Genomic DNA, 17,848 nt, shown 5'->3' on the forward strand with positions numbered 1-17,848 from the left:
GCGTTGATTTTTCTCTTCATACTCTCGAGTCATCACAGTCCTCTTACCACCACAGCTCAACTAGATGCATTGATAGTGTGGAACCACACAGATAAGAGGCTAAAGCCAGGCCCAAGGGCACCTTGAGACTAGGGAGTGGCTGGCCTGGCACTGGGACAGTCAAGCAGGGAACGAGCTGAAGTGTGGCTGGCACATAGGGCTAGGAAGAGGTCCGCCGGCGGGGGTGTTGGTGGATGTTAGGGAGGGGTATGACTGGGGGCTGTGTGTATGGTCTATGGGAAGGTTCAGGACGGGGTGGAGACGAGACCATTCATCATTGCCAACTCTTGTCAACATGGCCCGCTAGCCAAGAGGGACTGTCCCTTTTGAGGGTGTGTGTTTGTTCCTGCCACACACACACGCACACACATGCACACCTCCCACATGTCCACACACTCTTCACACACCCACTCTCACCCTCAAAGGGAGGAAGCCTTACAGAATAGTGGGGAATATAACAACCAGATTCTAAACCCACAAGACACTGCAGTGACAAGTGGAACTCTGTGACAAAGATCTGTGGTGATAATGACAATAATGAAGAGGTGAAGCCACTCTGAAGCCATCCCACTGTGGTCTAATGTCCCATCTCTGAAGCCAGTACAGTTAAGCTGGGCTAACCACGTGAAGTTTAAAATGAGAGCCTTTTCAAAGGCCCAGTGGTTGTATGACCTCAATGAAATATGTAGGCCTCCTAGACCTTAATAACTAAATGACACCACACAACAGAGGAAAGCAGATGGAGCATACAGACTCAAAATGGATTCCTCCTTCTGTCTGTCAGATCTTGATTCTTTTGGAGTGCTTTTAAATACAGTTTGCTATTTTACCACACAGCCCAACATTGGACTCCACCCTCCAACAGTCTCTTTCTCTCCTCTCTTCCGCCTTTCATTCCTTCTCCCGTCTCCCCGCAATCCACCCCTTTTCTCTCTCTATTAATTACTTTCCATTCGCACCCCTCCCCCTCCCCCCCCCCATCACTCGTGTTGTTTTTGCAGCCTTTCTTTCTTCTCTTTATGAAAATAGGTTAAAACTGAAGCTGAACGAGACCGAGTGTTTGCTTCCAAAAATACCACTCTGACATGTCTTCTGAGTAAAGAGCATAGAATGCAGTGAGCAAAAAGGAATGGGAGAGTTTTATTGTAAAGAAGCCAAGAAAGAAAAGCAATACTTTTTCTATTATGCCCATGGAGTGTCCTATAGCCTAGATCAGGTGTGTTAAACACACAGTCCCCCAAGGATGATTCTGTGATTACATTTTTACAGCTAGGAAATATAGCACATTTTCAGTGTGGACCTCCAGACCTCATTGAATACCGAATGTGCCCCCTGGGGAAAAATGAGTTTGACACCCCTGGCCTAGATCTTCTAAAAAGAGGCACACATCTCCCAATATTTTCAACCTACACCATCATTTTTGGTTTTGAATTGTTACTTTCTACTGTAGAATATATACTACATACTTGCACCAGAGAGTCCACCTACGCTCCAGTCCAACCAGCCAAAGCGAATGAGGCGAGTGTGAAATGTGAACAGGAACTCTGTTTGTGCAGCCCAGTCAGTGTGTGATGGCCAGAGGGAGAGAGGAGAGGAGGAGGGCATGACAGAGCTATTAGGCATTAGTGAGCGGGCGGGGATAAATGAGAGAGTTAGAGAGGTGAAATCCTCCCCTCAGCCCTCACCCACGCCCCAGTGGACAGGACCGGGAGAGGTCAGCCATCGGAGAGCCAGAGGTAGAGGGAGAGGGGGTGCAGGGACTGGACGGGGGCCTCTAATGTGAACCAGCTGTAGAAACCTGACACCACGAGAAGAGAGAGGAAAGCTGCAGGGAACTGAACTGAGAGAAGGAAACAGGGAGGGAAAGAAAAATCCCACATTGAGGATAACAAAGAATCCTATAGATGAATTTGGCTGCAGAACCTCTGGGTTATTCCTGAAAGTAGAGCTGACTACAGTCTAGCTATGTGGTGAGGAGCAGTCTGGATGTATTTGACTGATTTATACTAGTTCTTTTTTTGTTCAAGTTCAACATGTTTTATTTGTTCAACATTTCAGTGAACAGACTCCACAGGCCAACATGTTTTGTCGTATTATATACACTGAGTATATCAAATATTAGGAAACACCTTCCTAATATTGAGTCCCACCCCTTTTGCCCTCAGAACAGCCTCAATTCGACAGGCATAAACTCTACAAGGTGTTGAAAGCGTTCCACAGGGATGCTGGCCCGTGTTGACTCTAATGCTTCCCACAGTTGTGTCAAGTTGATTGGATGTCCTTTGGGTGGTGGACAATTCTTGATGTAAATGGTTGAGTGTGGAAAAACCCAGCAGTGTTGCAGTTCTTGATACACTCAACTGTGTGCCTGGCACGTATTACCATACCCCGTTCAAAGGCACTTAATTATTTTGTCTTGCCCATTTACCCTCTCAATGGCACACACGCAATCCATGTCTCAATTGACTTAAGGCTTAAAAATCCTTATTTAACCGGTCTCCTCCCCTTCATCTACACTGATTGAAGTGTATTTAACAGGTGACATCAATAAGGGATCATGGCTTTCACCTGGATTCACCTGGTCAGTCTATGTCATGGAAAGAGCAGGTGTTCCTAATGTTTTGTACACTTAGTGTAAGTCATTTTAGGTCCTCTCCCATAATAGTAATGATGTGTGTCATGCACAGCCTTGCTCTTCTGTTGCAAGGGGTAGGTACTGATTTGGTTAGTGGCAATATTATACTGATGTGCAGCATGCAACAATTTCAAAGAGAGTTACAGTTGATATAAGGAAATCATTCAATTGAAATAAAATCTGGTGTGACCACCATTTGCCTCATGCAGTGCGACACATCTCCTTCGCATAGTTGATCAGGCTGTTGATTGTGGCCTGTAAAATGTTGTCCCACAATTGCTGGATATTGGCGGGAACTGGAACACGCTGTCTTACACATCAATCTAGAGCATCCCAAACATGCTCAATTGGGGACACGTTTGGTGAGTATGCTGGCCATGCAAGAACTGTGTACAGATCCTTGCAACATGGGGCTGTGCATTATCATGCCGGAACATGAGGTGATGGCGGCGGATGAATGGCACAACAATGGGCCTCAGGATCTCGTCATGGTATCTGTGCATTCAAATTGCCATCGATAAAATGCACTTTTGTTCGTTGTCCGTAGCTTAGGCCTGCCCATACCATAACCCACCCCCACCATGGGGCACTCTCACATCAGTAAATCATCAGCAACAACGCCATACATGTGGTCTGCGGTTGTTAGGCCGGTTGGACGTTCGGACAAATTCTCTACAACTATGTTGTAGGCGGCTTATGGTAGAGAAATGAACATTCAATTATCTGGTAACAGCTCTGGTGGACATTACTGCAGTCAGCATGCCAGTTGCATACTTCCTCAAAACTTGAGACATCTGTGGGATTGTGTTGTGGGACACAACTGCACATTTTAGAGTAGCCTTTTATTGTCCCCAGCATAAGGTGCACCTGTGCAATGATCATTCTGCTTACTCAACGTCTTGATATGCCACACCTGTCAGGTGGATGGATTATCTTGGCAAATGAGAAATGCTCAGTAACAGGGATGTAAACACATCATTTTAGAGAAATAAGCTTTTTGTGTGTATGGAACATTTCTGTGATCATTTATTGTCACTCATGAAACATGGGATCAACACTTTACATGTTGCGTTTATATTTTTGTTCAGTGTATATTGAATAGAGCACAAAAACCTGAAGGACAACTATCTATCGCTGACGCTGTGACATTTCGTTTTGGCAACACCGGTTTGATAATCCCAATTTAATTCAATCAAATTTATGTAATCTTTTCTTTCAACACTGTTGAATTTCAGACAGATTTTTCAAATAAGTGCACATTAGTTTATAGCCATCTACGCAGTAAAACATATTGTTCCCTTTAATCATACAGTATAGGTCTTACTGCTGAAACATAAAATGAATACTAACGTGGACATGGTCGGCTTTGTTTGACAGGCTGCTAATGTGATCTATGTCAGGGGAGCAGGGGCCGTGTCATCATTCTTTCAGAGGGTTGAGAGGTTGTCATGGAGTAGAGGGGAGTGTAAATTCCCAGGGCATTAGTATTGTTGAGATACCTCTTAGTACAGCCTGTCGATGGTGTGGATAGTGTAACTGGAGAGAAGTGCTGAGACAGGGAGGACACAAGATGGAGGGATGGGTAGGAGTTCTGGGGAAGTAGCTATGCCTGTGGAGCATGTCCAATCGGAGAGAGGTGAGGTGAAGAAGTCTGTGTCACAGCTCTTTGAAGATCTGTTTTCCTTGTCTTTCTAGAGGTTGTGTGTGTGAAACAACAAGTGTGTTAAAACAGGTGTGTGAACCCTCGGACTGTGTGATGAATACTTGGGTGAAGACAACACTTACACACTTTCTATTGATCTATTCTGGGCTTCTCTCTGTCATTAATCATGACAGCCGGAGTTTCCCATGCTCTCTCAACCTAATATTTTCAAGCTGCGTTTAGTTCAGAATAAATATAGTACGTGTGAGACTCCATTTAAAAAAGATTCCCATCTCCATTTCAAAAGATTCAAATTATTCTCATTTACTGTGCTCCTGCATGTTTGTCCGTCAATTATCTGCGAACAAAAAAAAATATTACCGGTTTGAAAAGGTAACTGTGTGTATGGGGGGGGGTGAGATCTGAAAAGGCTGTGTTTGTGTTCCTGTCGTCTGTTACCTGAGCCTCCTCAGGGAGGTAGGTGTGGTGGCCTGTATCTGTGAGGCAGCAGTTCCCTCTATGGCTGAGAGTCCCTCGACAATGTGTCGGCAGGGTGCCAGACACTAACACACACACTCAGCAGCACTGAGGAGCAAAAGGCCCCTGAGACAGTGTCTGTCTAGAGCAGGGTGACTGACCACTGATGATTCTTCAACATCAGTCTCTGACCACAACCCACAGATAGCACTTAAGAAAATACAGAGACAACCAAGACAAAATACCAGACTTAAATACACACACGTCTAGCTGACTACAGTACAAATTACACTGCCAAATAGAAAGAGTCAAACTGAGAGGGAAATGTCAGACCGAGAGAAGCGGAAAGTGAAAGTAGGGGGTGGTGGGACAGGGGTAGGGGATAGAACGGGTGTGGAGTGCAGGTTTTCATTTTTCCTCTTGTGCAATATTGTAATTCCCTCTGTGCTGTTCGTCATGTGGTTAAATCACTTTACAGAGAGAGAAGAAAAGAGAAATGTATTCCCTATGTCTTGTGACCTAGCAGACACACACACACACACACACACACACACACACACACACACACACACACACACACACACACACACACACACACACACACACACACACACACACACACACAGGTTCCAAGTGTTTGTCCAACTCCACATACGATTGTTCTTGTTTTTAGTTTTTGCCACTTGGGTAACTTCCATGTAAAACCACCTCGTCACATCCTTCTGCTTTTTGATATTTCAAAAACTTGACCCTGCTGTCACCCTTTCCACCCTTTTCAAATGTCTTAGCTCCAATTGACATGACTAGGCCAAATAATATTTTCCCTGTATGAATCACACACACCCTCTCCAACAAAAGATTCTCACACTATGACATGTACTGTCCACTATTACTGCTTCTCTTCCTCTTTGATGTATAGTGTTTGTTGTGTAGGTTTCTATAGCTGATAATATGCTGTCTTTAATGTAGTAGCTAACTGAGAAAACTCCTATTGTCCTCTGTCTACAGGTGTGCCGCAGGCTTCCTGGGTGAGTACTGCCATCACAAAGACCCGTGTCATCCTGGTTACTGTCTGAATGGAGGGAACTGCTCAGTGGCTGTGTCGGGCATCCCGGGCAGCCCCACCTGCTCCTGTCCCCTGGGCTACACCGGGCAGCACTGTCAGACTCCCCAGAACTCCACCTGCTATCCCAACAACCCTTGTGCCAACAGAGGAGTCTGCAACCTGCTCTCCCTCGACAAGTACAAGTGCCAGTGTGCTCACGGATGGACAGGTCAGCTCCTCTCTGACTCAAAAGTACTACTGTACAGTCCATTCCTGACAAGTGCTGTGCAATTCACTCGTCCAAATCCCAATACATTATTTCCACTATTTGTCATATGTTTGGTACATGTGTTCAGGACAGTTCTTAGCCTTTGCATTGATCAGAACTCTGTACTGTATGTTGTGGTCATGATACGTAACCAAGGTTACAAGGACATGAGGCTCTGTTTCCTCTATTTTTCTGTTATATAACCTTATATTAGCCCACTCATCTCTCTATCTCTCTCCCTGTGCATCCAGGCATACGATGTGAGCGTGTGGACACCTGTCTACCAGGACCCTGTGCTAACGGAGGCACCTGCAGCTCTTTGTCCGGGGGCAAGTTCAGCTGTACCTGTCCTGCAGGCTACTGGGGTCCCCGCTGCCTCAACGACACTGACGAGTGTGCTGCCTCCGCCCCGGTGTGTCAGAACCAAGGGGCGTGTGTCAACACCCCCGGCTCCTACAGATGTAACTGCGCCCCCGGGTTCACCGGCCGCCACTGTGAGACCCCCTACATCCCCTGCACCCCCTCGCCCTGCCTCAACGGGGGCACGTGTCGCCAGACTTCTGAGACCAGCTACTGGTGCCACTGCCTGCCAGGTGAGAGAGAGCGAGGAAAGGAAAGGAAATAAAGAAGGAAAGGAAGGAAAGAAAGAAAGAAAAGAACGAGAGAAGGGCTTCATGAGGCCTGTATGCATGCAGCATATTGTTGCAATCAATGTTTGAGGTGCAAGCACTAGAATCCTGCTGGCGCTGTAACACTATTCACCATGTATTAAAACCCTACTGTACCCAGCAGAGCTTTATAGGCAAAACAATCAAGCACTGTCAACCATAGCCCATGTTATCTGTTTACAATATAACTTGTTATCACTATGATAACTGATACATGATATGACAGAGGTTGCCAGCCAGATTGATAGCGGTGAAATAATAAGTATCATTCCTATTTTTGACACTCTCCTCGCAGGTTTCAATGGGACTAACTGTGACAACAACATTGACGACTGCCCCAACCATCACTGCCAAAATGGAGGGACCTGCATGGATGGCGTCAATACCTACAATTGCAAATGTCCCCCGGAATGGACTGGTAAGTATAAAGATAGTCTATGATCTTTTTCTGTTTGTCTTTTTTCTTCTTTGTTTCAGTTTCTGTATTTTGTTCAGTGTCTGTGTTTCTGTGTCTGTCTGTGGTTTCTCTCTGTGTCTAAATGGGGGACTTTTTTCTACTCTAGTCTCACGTGTCCAACTCTCTTCCCCCAACCCCCTACAGGTCAGTCCTGTACAGAGGATGTGGATGAGTGTCGCCTGCAGCCCAACACGTGTCAGAACGGAGGGACCTGCAGCAACATCCAGGGCAGCTACACCTGTGTGTGTGTCAACGGCTGGAGTGGCCTGGACTGCTCTGAGAACATAGATGACTGTGCTACGGCTGCCTGCACCAAGGGTTCCACCTGTATCGACCGTGTGGCATCCTTCCTCTGTGTCTGCCCCTATGGAAAGACAGGTGGGGACAAACAGCCTGTCTGCTGCGTAGATATATACAGCTGTCTCATATAGACTGATCAATGGATAAGTAGAAAGATAGTGTATTAATCCCCAAGGGGAATCTATAAGCACAGAAAACACACAGGTTAAGTGACTGTTGAATATTCCCTGCCAGGTTTGCTGTGCCACGTGAACGATGCCTGCATTAGTAGCCCGTGCCGGGACGGGGCGCAGTGCGACACCAACCCCATCAACGGCATGTTCAACTGTAACTGTGCCCCAGGCTACAAGGGAAGCACCTGCAATGACGACATCAACGAGTGCATCATTGGTGAGGGACAGATCAAAGCACATGATACCCAAAGTGTTTTGTGATTAGACTATACAGACTATTCTGTAAGAACTATCCTTCCTCTCTGTTTGGTACTTTCTGTACTCCTTTATAGTTCTGTGTAACTAACCTCTCAGGCTTCCCCTCAGGTCCAAACCCCTGTGAGCATGGAGGATTGTGTGTGAACACGGATGGCTCGTTCACATGTAACTGTGCGAGAGGTTATGGTGGGCCGCGCTGTGAGACAGACATCAATGAGTGTGTCTCCAGCCCCTGCCAGAACGACGGCACCTGTCTGGACCGCATAGGAGACTACAGCTGCATCTGTATGGAAGGTAAGTGATCAGTGATTCCCTATCTCTCTTTCTCTCACACACACACACACACACACACACACACACACACACACACACACACACACACACACTACTGTTGTGTAATATTCTCTCTGTTTCCAGGATTTGAGGGAACACACTGTGAGATTGACATCAACGAGTGTGCTAGCTCTCCATGTCTGAACCAAGGGATCTGTCTGGATCAAGTCAAACGCTACATCTGCCAGTGCCCTCTAGGTTCGTCTGCCTTTTTCTAATCAAATTCATTTCTCAATAGTGTTTCAGAAGGTGTCTAGCTACAGTATTTGACGCTGAGTTCCGTCCCTGGCCTTTAGGATTCAGTGGGGAGATGTGTCAGATCGACATTGACGAGTGTTCCAGCACGCCCTGCCTCAACGGGGCCAAGTGTATCGACCGACCCAACGGATACGAGTGTGAATGTGCTGAAGGTACTAACCGTGTGTGTGTGTGTGTGTGTGTGTGTGTGTGTGTGTGTGTGTACACACTAACGTTCAAAAGTTTGGGGTCTCTTAGAAATGTCCTTGTTTTTGAAAGAAAAGCAAATTTTTTGTCCATTAAAATAACATCAAATTGATCAAAAACACAGTGTAGGTATTGTTAATGTTGTAAATTACTTTTGTAGCAGGAAACAGCAGATTTTTTTATGGAATATCTACATAGGCATACAGAGGCCCATTATCAGCAACCATCACTCCTGTGTTCCAATGGCACGTTGTGTTAGCTAATCCAAGTTTATCATTTTAAAAGCCTAATTGATCATTAGAAAACTCTTTTGCAATTATGTTAGCACAGCTGAATACTGTTCTGATTTAAAGAAGCAATAAAACTGGCCTTCTTTAGACTAGTTGAGTATCTGGAGCATCAGCACTTGTGGGTTCGATTACATGCTCAAAATGGCCAGAAACAAAGACCTTTCTTCTGAAACTCGTCAGTCTATTCTTGTTCTGAGAAATGAAGGCTATTCCATGCGAGAAATTGCAAAAAAACTGAAGATCTCGTACAATGCTGTGTACTACTCCCTTCACCGAACAGCGCAAACTGGCTGTAACCAGAATAGAAAGAGGATTGGGAGGCCCCAGTGCACAACTGAGCAAGAGGACAAGTACATTAGAGTGTCTAGTTTGAGAAAAATAAGCCTCACAAGTTCTCAACTGGCAGCTTCATTAAATAGTACCCGCAAAACACCAGTCTCAACGTCAACAGTGAAGAGGCAACTCCGGGATGCTGGCCTTCTAGGCAGAGTTGCAAACAAAAAGCCATATCTCAGACTGGCCAATAAAAAGAAAAGATTAAGATTAGGAATTAGGAATTATGCCTAGAAGGCCAGCATCCCGGAGTCGCCTGTTCACTGTTGACGTTGAGACACCCGTACCTTGTCAGAACACAACTGAATGGCTCAAACGCATTAAGAAGGAAAGAAATTCCACAAATGAACTTTTAACAAGGCACACCTGTTAATTGAAATGCACTCTGGGTGACTACCTCATGAAGCTGGTTGAGAGAATGCCAAGAATGTGCAAAGCTGTCATCAAGGCAAAGGGTGGCTACTTCGAAGAATCTCAAATATAAAATATATTTTGATTTGTTTAACTATTTTTTTGGTTACTACAATATTCCATATGTGTTATTTCATAGTTTTGATGTCTTCACTATTATTCTACAATGTAGAAAATAGTAAAATGTCGAAAAACCCTTGAATGAGTAGGTGTGTCCAAGCTTTTGACTGGTACTGTGTGTGTGTGTGTGTGTGTGTGTGTGTGTGTGTGTGTGTGTGTGTGTGTGTGTGTGTGTGTGTGTGTGTGTGTGTGTGTGTGTGTGTGTGTGTGTGTGTGTGTGTGTGTGTGTGTGTGTGTGTGTGTGTGTGTGTGTGTGTGTATGCATACAGTTGAAGTTGGAAGTTTACATACACCTTAGCCGAATACATTTGAACTCAGTTTTTCACAATTCCTGACATTTAATCCTAGTAAAAATTCCCTGTCTTAGGTCAGTTAGGATCACCACTTTATTGTAAGAATGTGAAATGTCAATAATAGTAGAGAGTGATTTATTTCAGCTTTTATTTCTTTCATCACATTACCAGTGTGTCAGAAGTTTACATACACTCAATTAGTATTTGGTAGCATTGCCTTTAAATTGTTTAACTTGGGTCAAATGTTTTGGGTAGCCTTCGACAAGCTTCCAACAATAAGTTGGGTGAATTTTGGCCCATTCCTCCTGACAGAGTTGGTGTAACTGAGTCAGGCTATTAGGCCTCCTTGCTTGCACACACTTTTTCAGTTCTGCCGACAAATTTTCTATAGGATTGAAGTCAGGGCTTTGTGATGGCCACTCCGATACCTTGACTTTCTTGTCCTTAAGCCATTTTGCCACAACTTTGGAAGTATGCTTGGGGTCATTGTCCATTTGGAAGACCCATTTGCGACCAAGCTTTAACTTCCTGACTGATGTCTTGAGATGTTGTTTCAATATATCCACATAATTTTCCTCCCTCATGATGCCATCTATTTTGTGAAGCGCACCAATCCCTCCTGCAGCAAAGCACCCCCACAACATGATGCTGCCACCCCCATGGTGGTTTTGGAGCAGTGGCTTCTTCCTTGCTGAGCGACCTTTCAGGTTATGTCGATATAGGACTTGTTTTACTGTGGATATAGATACTTTTTTACCTGTTTCCTCCAGGATCTTTACAAGGTCCTTTGCTGTTGTTCTGGGATTGATTTGCACTTTTCGCATCAAAGTACGTTCATCTCTAGGAGACAGAAAGCGTCTCCTTTCTGAGCGGTATGACGGCTGCGTGGTCCCATGGTGTTTATACTTGCGTACTATTGTTTGTACAGATGAGCGTGGTACCTTCAGGCGTTTGGAAATTACTCCCAAGTATGAACCAGACTTGTGGAGGTCTACAATTTTTTCTCTGTGGTCTTGGCTGATTTCTTTTTGATTTTCACTTGATGTCAAGCAAAGAGGCACTGAGTTTGAATGTAGGCCTTGAAATACATCCACAGGTACACCTCAAATTGACTCAAATGGTGTCAATTAGCCTATCAGAAGCTTCTAAAGCCAGGAATTTTCCAAGCTGTTTAAAGGCGCAGTCAACTTAGTGTATGTAAACGTCTGACCCACTGGAATTGTGATACAGTGAATTATAAGTGAAATAATCTGTCTGTAAACAATTGTTGGAAAAGTGACTTGTGTCATGCACTAAGTAGATGTCCTAACCGACTTGACAAAACTATAGTTTGTTAACAAGAAATTTGTGGAGTGGTTGAAAAACGAGTTTAAATGACTCCAACCTAAGTGTATGTAAACTTCCGACTTCAACTGTATATGTATATATATTTCTTGCATGTTAAAACCATGATGTCTAAACTAAAGCTTTAACACAGGGAATATTTAACCGTAACTCAATGTGTGGTTTCTCTCCCCAGGCTTCTATGGGCCACTGTGTAAGGAGAACATAGATGACTGTGACCCGGAGCCATGCCACCATGGTGTGTGTCGTGATGGCATCGCCACATTCTCCTGTGACTGCGACCCGGGCTACACCGGCTCCATATGTAACATCCAGGTCATGGAGTGCCACAGCAACCCCTGCCAGAACCGCGGACGGTGCATCGACCTAGTCAACAAGTACCAGTGCAACTGTCTGCCTGGCACCTCAGGTGAGCGCAGCGAAAGAATGGGTGAAATATTTTTCGTATTTCTTTGTTTTTGGGTTACAAAAACATTCGTAATAAGGGGAAACCAGTGCAATAACAGAATGTTTGGGCAAACAAAAAAACTCACATACACTGTGCGGTGTGGACGGTGCATCTCTGTCTACGTACTATTTGTGAAACTTTGGTCTAGAGTCTAGACCATGACTGATTTCTAGTTTGTGAAACTGTAGTAGACCATGACTTAATTGGTGTTTGTTATGTATCTCCAACTGACCCTTTTAACTGCTGCTCACTCAGTGCTGTCAGCCCCAAAGCTCTGTGCTGTGCTCCTGTGAACTTGAAACACCAGCAGTTCCTACTCTGTTCTGTGGAGTAGAAGTGGCTTCCTGCAGGGTAGAGCAGAGCTCTCAGCTCAGAGCACTCAGACAGGAGGGGATCAGTCATAAGGGTAGGCCCAGCTCTGCTCTGCCCAGCACGCTGCCCTGGCCTGGGGGATTTGTGCAGGCCAGTGCACTGGTACTGTACACACACACACACACACACACACACACACACACACACACACACACACACACACACACACACACACACACACACACACACACACGCGCGCGCAGGAGACAGCTTAGGTCACACATACTTTCACTCGCTCAGCTAGCTCACTGTCTTTGGAACACGCCTGTTAAACACGGTCAGCTAGAACTGCAGCTAACTTTTGTAATGGAGTGCCTATTCAAAAAGCTTCCAAATGCATCCTTCCTTCCTTTCTTACATTTGCATCAAAGCTAAATGGTTTATCTTCTGGTTTTCTTCTCAGGGGTGAACTGTGAGATCAATGTTGATGACTGCGCCAGTAACCCCTGTGAGTATGGGGAGTGCCAGGATGGGATCAATGAGTACAAGTGTGTCTGTGCTCCAGGGTACACAGGTAAACACACATACTTTTCCCTCTCAACTATTCAGATGCTTCTCCATGTTAATGACAGTACATGCTTGATTTTTCCAGTGAATTAATTAAGTAATTTCTGGATTATTTCTCTCAGGTGCAAAATGTGACGTGGACATCAATGAGTGTAATTCCAGCCCGTGTATGAGTGGTGGCACATGTGTAGACAAGGTGAACGGCTTCATCTGCCAGTGCCCCCCTGGCACCCACGGCCCCCTGTGCCACTCTGGCACCGACCACTGTGCCCCCCGGCCCTGTGTACACGGAGACTGTGTAGAGCAGCAGAGCGGGTACGCCTCTCCTCACCTTATCTCTTTCTCTCTGACATATATGATTTCAGGTTATACGAATGAAAATGTTGAATTGTATTAGTAGCCCCATTAGCTGACACCATGACGTCAGCTGATCTTCCTGGGCTCCAACACATAGTTCATATGATAGAAATGCATACTTTAGGTTACTCTCTGTCTGTCATGAACCCTTACTCCCTCCCTTGGTCTGTGTGTAGGTACCATTGTGAGTGTGAGTCTGGCTGGGTGGGGCAGCACTGTGACCAGGAGAAGGATGAGTGCCAGTCCAGCCCCTGCCAGCACAGTGGCAGCTGTGTGGACAGACTCAACGGATACTCCTGCCAGTGTCGCCCCGGATTCACAGGTCTGAATCAGGCTTTTCTAAATAATTTATTCATTATACAGATGATCCCATTAAACTGCAGTCCTCAATAGAGTCAAGTGTTATTCTGTTCGCCGTTTTATTTAAAACCCCACTAATTTCCTTCCTCCCTCTCCCCTCAGGTGTGAACTGCGAGGTCAACATAGAGGAGTGTGCATCAAGCCCGTGTGAGAACCATGGTACCTGTGTGGACGGAGTCAACAGCTACACCTGCCTGTGTGCCGCTCCGTACTCAGGTAACAATACCATCCGCTCTACGGTACTACCCAGGACATATTCCCTCTGGTGGAGTTGACGTTGATTGTATCATGGGCATTTTGGAAATGAACAATATTGTGTCCACAGGAAAACACTGTGAGGAGGAGTTGGTTCCCTGTGCGTCTCATCCATGTGAGCGGGGAGGTGTGTGTCAGCCAACCCCAGACTACACCTTTTACACCTGTAGATGTCCCAGCGGCTGGCAAGGTGTGTATTCACACAGAGGGTAAAGGTGTGAGTGTTGGAGAGATTTTCTACCATGATGTTCATTAAAATGGGATGTTTGAATAGGCCCTCGTTGCACTGAGGATGTGGATGAGTGCAGGAAGAACCCGTGTCAGAACAGCGCCCGTTGCATCAACAGCCAGGGCAGCTACGTGTGCAAGTGTCAGCCAGGCTACAGCGGTCTCAACTGCCAGACCAACATCGATGACTGCTCCCCCAGTGAGTTATCACCCAGCTCTTGTGCACACTCCCACGGATAGCCCGAGCATCTTGTGTACTGTACTCCTCTCTGGAGCTAATGTATCGATCTTCACAAACAGCTTCTATTGTGGGTCTGTTGAACTTCTTGTCTCTCTCTCTTTCTCTCTCTCTCTCGCTCTCTCTCAGACCCGTGTCTGAACGGCGGTTCCTGTGTGGATGGAGTGGGAGGATTCTCCTGTGACTGCCGGCCAGGGTTTGATGGGGAGCGCTGTGAGGCAGAGATGGATGAGTGTGCCAGTCAACCGTGCCGGAACGGAGCCGTGTGCCAGGACTACGTCAACAGCTTCGTCTGCGAGTGCCGGCCAGGCTTCGACGGAATCCTATGTGAACACAACATCCCAGAATGCACTGAGAGGTGGGTTACAAAGGACTGTAACTACAGTCACTGTGTTAAAGTGTTTAAAGTTGATTCACTCAAAATTATTCTTCAATGAGTTTTCTTTTTTGATATGAGGCTACATGTGGACTGGGACGCATTTAGAAACAAGTATTGAAAATTGATTTCCTTTGCAAAACGCAAAGACTTCCATCATGCGTGACCACATTATCTTTCTTTCTCTCTCTCTCTCTCTCTCTCTCTCTCTCTCTCTCCCTCTATTTCCCTTAGTTCCTGTCTGAATAACGGGACCTGTGTTGACGACATCAACACCTTCTCGTGTCGTTGTCGTCCTGGTTTCTACGGGACCTTCTGTCAGTATGAGCAGAATGAGTGTGACTCTCAGCCCTGTAAGAACGGAGGGACCTGTACAGACGGCCTAGGGTCCTACCGTTGCACCTGCCCTGTAGGCTACAACGGGCAGAACTGCCAGGTAGAGAGAGAATGTGTAAAATGGCGTTGAACTTTTTTTTAAAAAGGTATCTGATTATGACATCTCTCTTTGTCTGGTTCTTCATATGAAAATCAACACTAGCATCAACGTACTCCATTTGTCCCATTGCAGAACTTTGTGAACTTGTGTAGCCAGCCACTGTGCAGGAACGGAGGGTCCTGTTCCCAGTCACAGACCACCTGGTCATGTCACTGTCCTGTGGGCTGGACTGGTCTGTACTGTGACGTCCCCAACATGTCCTGTCAGGACTATGCTGCTCGGAATGGTGAGCATTCCATGTCTCTACAATCCACTGTGTTTTATTCAGTCACCTCTCTCAGTAAACGGTCAAATAGCCTACAGTCAATCAAAGGGAAAGTTCAGGATTGTGGCAATGAGGCACATTATCTACTTCCCAAGAGTCAGCTTAACCATTTTTATGTATCTGCGTCCACTATGAAGGAAGTTAAAGGTAGTTTTGCGAGCCAGTGCTAACTAGCGATGACTTGTTATCTACTTCCTTCAAACTGCATGCAGATACATAAAAATGGTCTCCACGAGTTCATCAGACTCTGGGGAAGTAGATAAACGGCTTCATTGCCAAAATACCAAACTATCCCTTTAATCAAATGACATGTTTACAAAGACAGATGGATGAATATAAAGAACATGACGATATAAAGGTATTTATAAACTGGGTGGTTCGAGCCCTGAATACTGATTGGCTGACAGCCGTGGTATATTTAAGCAATAAGGCCCAAAGAGGTGTGGTATATGGCCAATATACATGGCTACGGGCTGTTCTTATGCACGACGCATCGCAGAGTGCCTGGACACAGCTATGGGTGTATTGTCCATATATCTCAAACCCCCGAGGAGCCTTATTGCTATTATAAACTGGTTTCCAACGTAATTAGAGCAGTAAAACTAAATATTTTGTCATACCCGTGGTATAAACTGGGTGGTTCGAGCCTTGAATGCTGATTGGCTGGAATCCGTGGTATATGAGACCATATACCATGGGTATGACAAAACATTTATTTTTACTGCTCTAATTACGTTGGAAACCAGTTTATAATAGCAATAAGGCACCTCGGGGTATATTGCCAAAATACCACGGCTAAGGGCTGTGTCCAGGCACTCCACATTGCGTCGTGCTTATGAACAGTCCTTAGCTGTGATATATTGGCCATATACCATACCTCCTCGGGCCATATTGCTTAAGTAAACCATGCTGATTATGGCTAATATGTTGTGTGTGTGTGTGTCTCTGTCAGGTATTCCAGTGGAGATGGTGTGTAAGCACATGGGGTGCTGTGTGAACGTCGGTAATGCCCACCAGTGTCAGTGCCAGCCTGGCTACACAGGCAGCTACTGTGACAAGACTGTGGACGAGTGCCAGTCCAACCCCTGCCGCAACGGAGCCACCTGCATGGACTACCAGGGCACATATGAGTGTATGGTAAGTTTTGTGTGTGTGTGCGTGCGTGTGCGTGTGTGTGTGTGAACATCTAACAATGTGTCTCTGTTCCAGTGCAAGGCTGGCTACCAGGGGGTGAACTGTGAGTATGACGTGGATGAGTGTCACTCTAACCCTTGTCGTCATGGAGGAACCTGCATCAACCTCATCAACCGCTTCTCCTGCGCCTGCCCACCTGGTACACATGGTAAGCAGATACCAGAAGATTATTTCTTGTTTTATCTATCTCTTTCGCTCTCTTGTTTTCTGGCACATTGGTTTTACTTAATGTACAACTACAACCCTGACCTCTCAACCGATGGTCTTTCCTCTCTCTTTCCCCTCTCTCTTTCTCCTCTCTCTTTCCCCTCTCTCTTTCCCCTCTCTCTTTCCCCTCCCTCTTTCCCCTCCCTCTTTCCCCTCTCTCTTGCCTCTCTCTTTCCCCTCTCTCTTTCCTCTCTTTCCCCTCTCTCTTTCCTCTCTTTCCTCTCTCTCCTCTCCCCCTCTAGGTGTTCAGTGTGAGGTGAACATGGACGACTGTGCTCCCAAGCCTGGCTCCTGGGGGCCTCGCTGTCTGAACGGGGGCCAGTGTATGGATGGGGTGGGCCGCTACACCTGCTCCTGCCCCCCTGGCTTCGCTGGGGAGCACTGTGAGGGGGACGTCAATGAGTGTCTCTCTGGACCCTGTCACTCTCCTGGCAGCCTGGACTGTGTGCAGCTGGTCAACGACTACCAGTGCCGCTGTCGCCTAGGCTACACAGGTAGAGAACTACACCCCTCTGTATATGTTATAAGACACATCAACAACTTTTATCTAGCTTACCCCACACTCATGCTGTGTAACATGACATCTGTCTCTTTTTTAGGACGCCTCTGTGAGTCCATGGTGGATCTGTGCCAGTCTAAGCCGTGCCATAACAGTGGCACCTGTTCCATGAACATGAGCTCAGTGCATGGATACTCATGCACCTGTCAACCAGTAAGTCATTATAATGTTACTCTACTCTTTTACAATGTTGGTTTTCCAATTGCCAGACTGCTGTGTTTCTAATTATTCCATGTACCAGCTTGCTGATCTTTATCTCTTTATTTTGAATGGATTGGCAGCCCCATTGATATTGTATTGTGCTGTATAACATTGTATTTACCTCAAATGTAGCTATGGAGTGAGTGGCTGAGTGTCTATTCTTTCACTACTGGCTTGTTTTCCTAACTACTAACCATTCTCCTCCTTATTCTTACCTTTGCTTCAGAGGGTGAGACAACATAGTTCAGGTATGAC

At 45.9% G+C, this 17,848-nt stretch overlaps 1 protein-coding gene across 1 annotated transcript in view; it reads left to right on the forward strand.

The window, feature by feature from the left end:
* The window catches only part of notch2 (notch receptor 2), a 55,939-nt gene that overhangs the window by 26,570 nt on the left and 11,521 nt on the right, over positions 1 to 17,848 (forward strand). Inside the window, exons 3-24 of the mRNA XM_039002461.1 lie at positions 5,802 to 6,067; positions 6,358 to 6,699; positions 7,070 to 7,192; positions 7,376 to 7,609; positions 7,766 to 7,921; positions 8,071 to 8,256; positions 8,380 to 8,493; positions 8,592 to 8,705; positions 11,706 to 11,939; positions 12,754 to 12,864; positions 12,980 to 13,172; positions 13,391 to 13,536; positions 13,677 to 13,790; positions 13,900 to 14,019; positions 14,104 to 14,256; positions 14,425 to 14,653; positions 14,906 to 15,107; positions 15,240 to 15,393; positions 16,385 to 16,569; positions 16,642 to 16,774; positions 17,076 to 17,327; positions 17,433 to 17,545. Coding sequence (XP_038858389.1) covers positions 5,802 to 6,067; positions 6,358 to 6,699; positions 7,070 to 7,192; positions 7,376 to 7,609; positions 7,766 to 7,921; positions 8,071 to 8,256; positions 8,380 to 8,493; positions 8,592 to 8,705; positions 11,706 to 11,939; positions 12,754 to 12,864; positions 12,980 to 13,172; positions 13,391 to 13,536; positions 13,677 to 13,790; positions 13,900 to 14,019; positions 14,104 to 14,256; positions 14,425 to 14,653; positions 14,906 to 15,107; positions 15,240 to 15,393; positions 16,385 to 16,569; positions 16,642 to 16,774; positions 17,076 to 17,327; positions 17,433 to 17,545 — 3,874 coding nt within the window. The remainder of the gene's footprint in view (positions 1 to 5,801; positions 6,068 to 6,357; positions 6,700 to 7,069; positions 7,193 to 7,375; positions 7,610 to 7,765; positions 7,922 to 8,070; positions 8,257 to 8,379; positions 8,494 to 8,591; positions 8,706 to 11,705; positions 11,940 to 12,753; positions 12,865 to 12,979; positions 13,173 to 13,390; positions 13,537 to 13,676; positions 13,791 to 13,899; positions 14,020 to 14,103; positions 14,257 to 14,424; positions 14,654 to 14,905; positions 15,108 to 15,239; positions 15,394 to 16,384; positions 16,570 to 16,641; positions 16,775 to 17,075; positions 17,328 to 17,432; positions 17,546 to 17,848) is intronic.

This window comes from Salvelinus namaycush, chromosome 10 (assembly GCF_016432855.1).
Source record: "Salvelinus namaycush isolate Seneca chromosome 10, SaNama_1.0, whole genome shotgun sequence".
NCBI lineage: Eukaryota > Metazoa > Chordata > Actinopteri > Salmoniformes > Salmonidae > Salvelinus > Salvelinus namaycush.